The 10,159-nt window shown below is 35.8% G+C and overlaps 1 protein-coding gene across 1 annotated transcript; it reads left to right on the plus strand.

Moving 5' to 3' along the window:
• Positions 1-2,901: 2,901 nt before the first annotated feature.
• Positions 2,902-3,759, plus strand: LOC114646928 (G2/M phase-specific E3 ubiquitin-protein ligase-like). Its single transcript, XM_051922560.1, has 3 exons — positions 2,902-3,128; positions 3,241-3,413; positions 3,531-3,759. Exons 1-3 carry the CDS (start codon positions 2,922-2,924, stop codon positions 3,757-3,759), a joined length of 609 nt encoding a protein of 202 aa, XP_051778520.1. The 5' UTR covers positions 2,902-2,921.
• The last annotated feature ends 6,400 nt before the right edge of the window (positions 3,760-10,159 follow it).

A 10,159-nucleotide genomic window follows, 5' to 3' on the forward strand; every position in this document is an offset into this window, starting at 1 on the left:
TCTGCTGGAGCCAATCCCAGCCAACACAGGACGCAAGGCAGGAAACAAACCCTGGGCAGGGTGCCAGCCACCGCAGGGCACACATACACACTCACACACCAAGCACACACTAGGGACAATTTAGGATCACCAGTGCACCTAAACTGCATGTCTTTGGACTGTGGGAGGAAACCCACACAGACATGGGAAGAACATGCAAACTCCACGTAGGGAGGACCCGGGAAGCAAACCCAGGTCTCCTTACTGTGAGGCAGCAGTGCTACCCACTGCGCCACCGTGCTGCCATCTTGTTGGATAGTATTTTTCAATATTAATCACAAGCGGTTGTCCACACGTGCATGATTGTTCTAGGCTGATGAATGTATTAGTAAATGCAACCCATAATTATACTTTTTTTTTATTAAAGTATTAAAGATCCATCAGTTGATGTGAAAGCAATTTTGACTGATCTGGCCATGCAAATACTACCTAATAAAGTTTCAAGATTCAATATCAACAGAGGAGATCTTTGGGAAGGAGCCCTGCGTGGATTTAAGAGACAGTCCTATGATCCGACTTACACAATGCTGGTGAAATTTACAGATGATTACGGTGTAAATGAAGATGGAATTGATGCAGGTGGCCCAAAAAGGGAATTTCTACAGTTGTTGATGTGTCACATAAAAGGACACAGTTTACTTGAAGGGAAAGAGAATGAGAAATTTTTGCGATGTGACAGTACAGGCAGGTACAATTTATTTACTGGGTAACCCTTACTAATGAAGCATGATACTCCAAATATAAACAGCTGTACTCAGTTTGAGGATTTGTCATAGTCATTTATTGTAGTTTTAAAAATGTAATTAATCATTTGTCATTTGCTTGTGACTATTCAGTTACTGTTTAAAATGTATTCAGTGAGTTATACAATCTATGTTTGAAACTTTTGTGAAACACAGTTTTGTTTCAAATGTATGTCTAATTTAATATAGATTCTCTGTACACCTACAGTACTTCCATACATTACTTGCAATAACCATTTACTGAGGAAAAAGTGTAACATACTAACTTACTCCCTCTCTCTTCACTTAATTCCCAAACTACTCTGAATTGGCCCTTTTTTCAATCCAGAGAAGCAGTAGGCCTCGTAGTCAAGTGTTAGACTTTCATTGAGTACCCATAACTCCTACTCAAAAGTCAATGATGGAGATGTAAACTGGTAAGATGGCCAATTAGAAGATTTCACAAAGATCTAACTTCCTTTTTACAACATCATCATTTGTAAGAATGATTTCTAAATCATGCAGTCACCTCGCCTTACATATGAACAAGAGCCCAGGATGTCTAAACGTTTCCACCTGGGTCATGCAAAGAGCAAGTCACTCCATTCTGGAAAATGAACCACAGCCTCAGATTAGAAGGTTCTATTTCTTAATTGTTATTATGTATGTTATGCCAAAAAAGAGAAGGGCACATTCTGAGAAACAGAGTTCCAAAAGGACCAGGATATAAAATTAAATAATCTAAATCTTAAAGGAGTTGAGGTTAAAGCCAGGAAAGCAACTAATCAAATTACTAAAGCCCAATACACAATCCAGAAGCCTAGTCAGTAAATCAGCAAAGGTTCTGAGTCTTATATAACAAAAAAAAAAAAAACTTTTTACATGCACACATTTTCATTTGACTATGCAGAAACTTGTACACTCGCTGATCAGCACTACTGCAAACTTGTGATGGTGGTAGTATGACAGTGAAAATGATAATACAGCCACAATCACATGGTAAATTTAAAAATGGCAGATTGTGTATCTAAAAATATACAAAGTGACAGCATTTTGACATCACAAAGTAACAAAAAAGGCAATATCAAAACAAAAATAAAAATACAGAACAATAGCATCAATGGATGCTACACCAATATGCTAGAATTCAACAATATAACACTAAGACATAAACCACTGTAGCGTGTGCTAGAGATCAAAGTCAAGAAGACAACACGATCTTCAAACAGTGCAGATGCAATACTCAGTTGCCCAAATTCAATACTGTGCAATCCCATCCATAGAATTTGCAAGCAAGAGGTGAGTCAAGACCTTTTAAAACAACTTGGTGACCCTCACCTTGATGTGATGGAACATACCCCTGAAACCTTGAGGACACTTTCACCCACTGCAGGAACGAGATATGGAGGTGGTGTTTGCTGGTGAGTGCCTCTAGATAGTAAGGGATGACAGATAGGGCTTAGGTGCAATGCAAGTTGCCTGACAAGCAAGTGTGAGACAAATGTAGACATAAATAATGTAAGTAATTCTATTGACTTTCAAAAGCCCCAATTTCTAGGTCTTCCATTAACAAATATCCCAGTTATGCCTGACATTCTGGTCTTAACAGCACTGCAAATATTAGAATGATATGCAATAACAAGGGCGATGGAGGGGAGCATTACATCTTTCTCTTGACCCTTTCTAGAAAGTGTCATGCCTGTTGTACCAGACTCATATAAACTTGTATTTACCTTATGTATACCTCATATTAACACGGCCAATCTTGGTTATGAAAATACTTCTTCATCACCTTATTGTTCCAACCTCATAAATTCTTTTAAGTCAGTCCTGATGAGGCAAAGACAGGATAAAGGAATTTTGTATTGTTGTAGTGAAATTGTACAGTGAAATTCTTACTTGCATGTCCACACAACATGCAACAAGTTGCCACTCTCTGGTGCTATGATAAACAAGAATGTTACATAACTTCAACATTTACAGAAAACACACAAATCAGCTAACCCCTTGTATATACAGTAGAGGGTGAGTAGACAATGGAAGGATGCAGGAATATACCACACAAGAAAAATCGATGGACACCTGCTCTTGTATTATATATTAATTGGGTTTTTCTTTGAGCGTGTGTGGTGTTTAATTTCAAAGGTAGTTACAAAATAGATGGTAAAACCATTTTGTCTACTTTTAGGACTTGCCAAGGATGAGTATTACATCATTGGAAGAATAATTGCTGTGTCACTTGTCCATGGTGGCCCTGCTCCACACTTTTTCTCCAGACATTTTCTAGAATACATCTGTGGTAAAACAGATGTTTCACCATCTATTCAAGATGTCACAGATCCAGACATTCAGAATGTGCTTCAGGAGGTAAGAGTTTTAATTTAATTTGATTAATAAATTGTCATTATATCAGTAATGGAAATTTTGTAAAACTATTGTTTACAAATGGAGTTTAATGGAGTGTACTTTTTAAAAACAGATAGTGTCATCCACATCTTTGTCAATCCTGAGAGACATCATGGCAAAACACAGCACAGTGCTCCTTTTGGCTGGATGTCTTCATAGCATAAAAGACATCGGAGAGAGAGAAAGTGTTGTGCAAGATTTTTTAAAATGGTACCTCTTTTCAAGAAATGCTGCATGCATTGAAAGGTACATACACCATAAAATTAAGTAAATATCCTGAGCGGTTTTTGATTCTCTAAAATGGGCAGATACATTTACTGTATATTGTATGAAACATGACAGTGACAACTATTTTTTTAATAGATTCAAAGATGGATTGTCAACCCTCAATGTGCTTCAGAAAATTATAGAAAGTCCATCAGCGTTTGAACCTTATTTGTGCTTCAGTACTCAAAGTCTCAGCTCTGAGCTCATTGAAAGCATCTTCAGAGTTGAATTTAGTGTGGCGGGTAGCAACAAGAGACGCGAAGAAGGAAGGATTGCATCTTACTGGGCAGATTATCTGCTAGATATTGAAGGTGCCAAACAGTGATTTTCTATTCTTATACAAAGGCATAGAAAGATATGTTTATTGTGCTACATATTAAAGTTATCTAATTTTAATAACTCAAATTGTGCAGATTTTAATTTGAAGGAATTTATGCACCATAGATTACAGAGCAAACAAATTCATAAATAAACTTTTCTTAGATGTTTTCAAAAAAATTATATCTATTATTGTAGTACTTGATGGTTTCAGAAGTAACTACTATCATAATTGGCAATAAAATTGTGTAAGAAGTAGTAAATATATTGTCTTAACATCAGAACTAGTGTATTGTTCAGTGTACTGTTCAGTCATAATTAGGCATGTTTTTGTTCTCTGTTTAAAGAAATACTTAAATCAAAAGTGATTTTAAAAAGCTGCTTTTTACTCAGTGTTATATGTAGTTATCACAGAAAAGAATTTCAATCTCATGTTTCTATGGAGAAAAAAGGTAAGGAAATTGCTGCTAAAATAGGAGTCAAATGGATTAATGCTGACCAACAGCAAACAATATCAAAACATAAAAACTCAAATTATTTGTGAAATTATAATTTTTGGTTAGAATATTTCTTTAACCTACCTTGATGTTACATCATTAAAAGATATTTCTGTTGTGTTCCCTTTGTCCTCCTAAGGTAACATCTCGTCTACAGATCCAACTTTAGAAGATATTGTCATGTTTGCAACAGGACTGAAGATGATTCCACCACTGGGATTTGAGCCAAGGCCAACAATAAAATTCCTGCATGATAATTCCCCGTTTCCAACTGCCAACACTTGCAGCAATACATTATGCTTGCCACTACATTCATCATATGACAGTTTCAAATTTCATATTAGCTTTGGAATTTTGAATTCTCCAGGCTTTGGGCTTTATTGATCAACAATTTGTTTATCTTTAAATGCAAAATGCTGTTTAATTGAAAGGCAATTTATTGATGTTGGCTGACTGTTTTATTAATAAGGTTGACAATATAAATGAAGTATTTTGCACATACAAAGTATACATTGTTCCAAGCTATTGTTACTGCTGGTGGTTAACAGATTGAAGTTCTTCAGTCAAAATTTCTGCACTTTATGGCAAGCCAAATTAACATTTAGTGATATCTCAAAATGAATTACAGATATCTAAAAATGCATCTATTTTAAGAAATCTAAAAAGCATTTTATGATATTTCAAGTAGATTTCAAGATATCTTGAAATGATGTGCTGTACATTTTGAAATATGTGAAATGCATTTTAAGATATTTTAAATGCAATTCGAGATATCTCAAAATCATTTCTTGTAAAACTGCCTATTCTTTCAATGGGACTTCCTGTCTATTTTAAGATATCTCAAAATGTATTTGAGATATCTTAAAATGTGCAGGAAGTTATGTTGAGATATCTGAAAATACATTTTCAGATATCTCAACATCACTTCCTGCTCATTTCAAGATATCTCAAATACATTTTAAGATATCTTGTAATAAACAAGAAGTTCCATTGAAATAATAGGCAGTTTTACAAGAAATGATTTTGAGTTATCTTGAAATGCATTTAAAATATCTTAAAATGCACAAAAGGTCAATTTAAGATATCTGAAAATTATCTGACACAATTATTTTGAGATATTTGAAAATGTATTTGAGATATCTTGAAATGCATTTGAGATATCTCAAAATGTATTGCACATACCTTAAAATGTGAAGGAAATTATTTTAAGATATCTTAAAGTGAGTTTCAGATATTTAAAAAAGTAAATTACATTTTAAGATATCTGAAACTCATTTTGAGATATCTCTAAATGTTAATTTGGATTGCCATAGTACTTTTTTGCACAAGTTAACAAAACTGATCTAAGTGTTTTTTAACTTATACATGTTTTGCTTTTTTTGAAAGCTTGCATCTGCTGTATTGCTGTTATCAAACATTTGTCTTTTCCTTCAATTTAAAGAATAAATCAAGGGCATCTTCCCAGACTTGTGGTGTTTGAAGGTCATATTGTTCTTTCACATATGTGAGGTAATCTTGTATATCTTCATCTCCACAAAGACCAACAGTTTCACATTGGTCCCTCAGGTCCTGAAGCTGCTGCTGTGCAACGTGAAAACCACAATCCCTTGACCAAAACCTATAATATAGGAATATAAACATTCAATGGCAAAATTAAATCTTTGCTTAAAAATATGATATATACTTAAACTGATACTAAAAAAATAAATTAGGACCAGTCCCTTAATTTGCTCAGTGGACAAGAAAGCCTGAAAGTTGCTAAATATCCCAATATATGGAAATGATCAGAACATGTTTGGTAAATGTTGATAAATGACACAATAACTACAAATGTTGCCAACTTTCTTGTTAAAAAAACAAAGTTTGAATGTGCATAGTCTGTATAAACAACAGCATAAATTATTATGCTATAAAACCAAAAAGGTGTGTATTTGTTTAAAACAGAATATATAGATACAATTTAAAGAACCACAATAAGGCAGGAACAATCCGTGTACATGGCGTCAGTCCATCACAGGGAAGCAAATCTTTTCCTACAAACGCAGAATCGAGGTTCGTCAGTGAGGGGTTTAATCAAATCTGTGTGTCGTTAAGCAGGCTTAATATGAAACCCCTCACATTGCAAAGTGCCAGTGTCAAATGAACTCTCACATTATTTAAGTAACCGTTTAAGACTTAATAAACCTAAAATGTTTGTATTCCACTATTTTACTGACCTTCTTTGATCGAGGGCTATGCTATAGAGTACTGTGAAAGGCTGCATTGTTTGATCCACTTTAGAGACACAGAAAACAGACAGGCGTGAGTAGATGCTTGTAGCGGTTTATTATTGCAGCCCCAAAAAAAGCTCCAGTTTTCATTTTTATTCTCTTCCGTTCTCCCAGATCCCTCAAGCAGCTAACCACTGCAGAAAGCGCCAAAGCAACGTTAAATCAAGCGGCATCCCTGATGGACATTCAAACAATAAACTTGAAAATTTATAATCACTACATGATTCTATACGCTATTTGGCTGTCAGTGCATTGCAAGTTCTGGTAACTGAACGGCTTACTGAGGAAGGTCTCATTCCTAGTGAATTTCATAATATTGTAAAACGAACAAGCCGATTCTCACACACATTCACGCGTGTCACTCATTTCGAGAAAGCCAGTGAGAGTCTAGAAATGCTATTCTCACGAGTGTAACTGCCTTCTCACCGATAAAAGGTGTTCGAGAAACCGTTCCAAGTACTCCCTTGTGTTCGGTGCTTGAGAAACCTGAAACCACTCACATTGAATCTAAAGGTGACGGTTTCAACAACTGTGTTGCACTGTTATCAAAACAGTCGATTTTGTCTTGCCTCCTTTAAGGCAAAACCATCTCGTATTGGTTAAGACTCTTATAATGATATAAGTGTGTTTTTGATTTTAGCTATGATGGGCAACAGCTTGGGTTATGGCTTTACTAATATTGTACTTTAAAAAGCACAACTTTTGAAAGCGACGACTGCTGTGAATAAATATGATCGTCAAGGCTGGGAAAGGCACAAATAACAACTGTACCTGTTGCCAGCCAATCAAATGCAACACTCGCGCGCACATATAGGATGGATTTGGAGCAAAATCTCCTTAAACTGTAATGCGGAAACGATGATCATCACTACGCCACCTACACAACTTTACATAAAAGATCATTCAAAAGGGACTAGACCTGTGAGGCAAACTGAACAATTCGTTGGGAATTCCTGGGGGGCACGTAGACATTCTGGAAGGTCTGATTCTATGCTGGTTCCATAGTTGCTTGCATTCCTCTAGGTCTTTCTGCAGGATATCACTGAAACAGAAGCGTAGCAAACATTTGTGTTCATGACTGCCGTTGAAATGGCCCAAGTCTTTCAGATCTTCGAAAAGGTCCATCCAGAACTGTGAACTAACAGAAAGCATATGTTATAAACATACGAAACAAAATGATAATAAAATACTCGTAAATGTTTAAATTATATCAAGTGCGGCGCATTAATTAAAATAAAGATAATGCGCTTACCGTTGTTTTCTGTACTGTGCCCACCAGGATTCAATTCTTTGATTGGATGTAGATGTCCCATAAATATGACTTGCTTCTCCTGAAAAACGGTCACTGTGATGCGACCTCAGAGCACATTGCATTGCTGCCATTATTCCATTTTCTGTTCCACAATCTGTTCTCAATCGCATCGGAACAACTCGAAGGTCATAAATGAGCTTCATATAGTTAGATGCCACTACTGCTGGATTATTATTAGTTGGGCCACATGTCAACCATAATATTTTTCTCGAGAATCCATCAATGCACCCGCTAATAGCAAAACCGTATGGTTTTAACTTATCATTGCCATCTACGTGCCAAACATAATTTGGCCCCAAAGAATGATAACTTCTTCGGAAAAACCTTCGGATCCTCCTTGCTCGAGTTCCACAGGGATTCATTTCTGACATAAGCTTCATTACATCACTTCTTCTAGCTCGCAACTGATACTTTTGTTTTAAAATCTGAAACATTGTCCGATAACCAAACAGCTGTCCAGGTCCACGTAGTTCCCTTTGAATCGTGGAACGGACTACCTGTAAAGAAGTGAAATTGCCTCGCTTCGAAAGACCAAGCAGTCTTAATTTTGTTTTCAGAGTCCGGAGACTTATGCTGAATCCATGATGCGTCTTGAGGAAATCTAAAATCACATCGTACTTGTGACCTTTTCGAAAATATTCATATATTAAATCAGACACGTCTGTGGTATTCACAACACCTATTAAAAAACAGTATATTATTTAGTGTGGCTGGATATTTAGTGCACAGTAACCCATAAAAAATTAAACGACATTATATAATAATCATATATTATTGCTCATTTTAAAGTTTCAAAGTTACAAATTTACAAAGTTTCCTGTTTTTCATTTATTTCTGATAACTCGCTTACCTCTTCAACGTTAGAATTACTTCTAAAAGTGATTGAATGGGCCCTAAAATGGACTGGCATCTCGTCCAAAACTTTTGGACTTTAGCCTAGTGCTGTCGGGACATACTGAGGCTCCCTACGTCACTGAATTTGAATAAGCGCGATATATAATGTTATTTTTGCAACTTTAGACAATATGCCCAATGGTTATTAACTTATGCATATATCACTACCATTTACTTGCAGTCAGTTTAAGTCTAATATATAGTATGCCATTAAAAACATAACATACCTGAATCATTTTCTAAAACGCTTGTCAATACACTTAGAGAGCGGCTGCAGTTATGGCAATATGCTGTTCTTAACCGAAGATTTGTGCCACAAAAAGGACAAAACATTGTTATTTTAAACAATGTTGGAACGAACTGAAAACACCTTAAAACTATGAAATACCAACGCAAGGCTTGGTTTATAACCAATCGCTGAAACTATACTAAAAAACGAGACTGATGTGACAAAAATGATAATGTTTCTGTATCTTCAAAAATACCACCAGTGCAGGTCTTCTTCTTTTTCTCCTTTCTGGTAAATTAAAAACTATGTCATTTCCGTTTTGAGAGTCCACTTCCGTTTTCTTTCTAATTTGTTCTATGTGTTTCATGTTAATTTGTTTTATGTGTTTTTTGTTAATTTGTTTTATGTGTTTTTTGTTAATGTTTATTGTGTGTGTTTTTTTCACGCTTTGCCCCTCCGGGCCACCGTAAGGCAGGGATCAGAATACTGATAGAGACTAACAACCATACAGCAAGACCAGAAACACAAAACCAGAAGTTGAAGCCAGGATGCAAAAGTAAAGGTTCTTGAACCATTTTTTTAGTTTCCTTTGTTATATAGAGAAAGACTTGTAAAGAGAAGCAGGTCCAGAAAATTGGATATTTAGTTTAGCGTGTTACCCACCTTATATAGGGGGGACATGATGACACAGTTGCACATGTGTTGCCCCCCACTTTTTAAATACAGATGATCACTGTATTTCATCACAGATGGTCATTGTTAGTGCAAGTATTAGTGCTGAATTGATTTTAATGTTAAAAGTAAAGCTTCATCAGCAGCTTTCTCAGCTCACAACTTGCCTCAGTGAAATTAAAGCCTGAATGGAGCAGAACTCTTTAAAAGGAAACTGCAACAAAACTGAAATCCTGCAAATTGGCACTAACGTGTAACTTAAGAAAAAAAGTTCTTTCTCAGTCACTCTTGACGAGACCTTCTTGTAGTGCAAGGAATCTTGATGTCATTTTTGATTCCCCTTCTTATTCCACCCACATAAAACCACATTCAGAAACTTTCTTATTTCCACCTCAGTAACATATCCCATATTTGCTCATTCCTCTCCTTTTCCAATGCTGAGAAACTTGTCCATGCTTTAGTCGCATCCTACATCGATTATTGTATCTCCCTACTGGCAGATTCCCCTTCAACTGGCAGTTGATTGAAAACAT

The sequence above is a fragment of the Erpetoichthys calabaricus genome, chromosome 2 (assembly GCF_900747795.2).
Source record: "Erpetoichthys calabaricus chromosome 2, fErpCal1.3, whole genome shotgun sequence".
In the NCBI taxonomy this organism is placed as follows: Eukaryota; Metazoa; Chordata; class Cladistia; order Polypteriformes; family Polypteridae; genus Erpetoichthys; species Erpetoichthys calabaricus.

Excerpts from the sequence above, each read along its gene's own strand:
- LOC114646928 (XM_051922560.1), top strand. The coding sequence starts at position 2,922 with ATGGTAAAACCATTTTGTCTACTTTTAGGACTTGCCAAGGATGAGTAT. Across the intron at positions 3,129-3,240 it reads TTCAGAATGTGCTTCAGGAG|ATAGTGTCATCCACATCTTT; the intron begins GTAAGAGTTTTA and ends TTTTAAAAACAG. Across the intron at positions 3,414-3,530 it reads AATGCTGCATGCATTGAAAG|ATTCAAAGATGGATTGTCAA; the intron begins GTACATACACCA and ends TTTTTTTAATAG.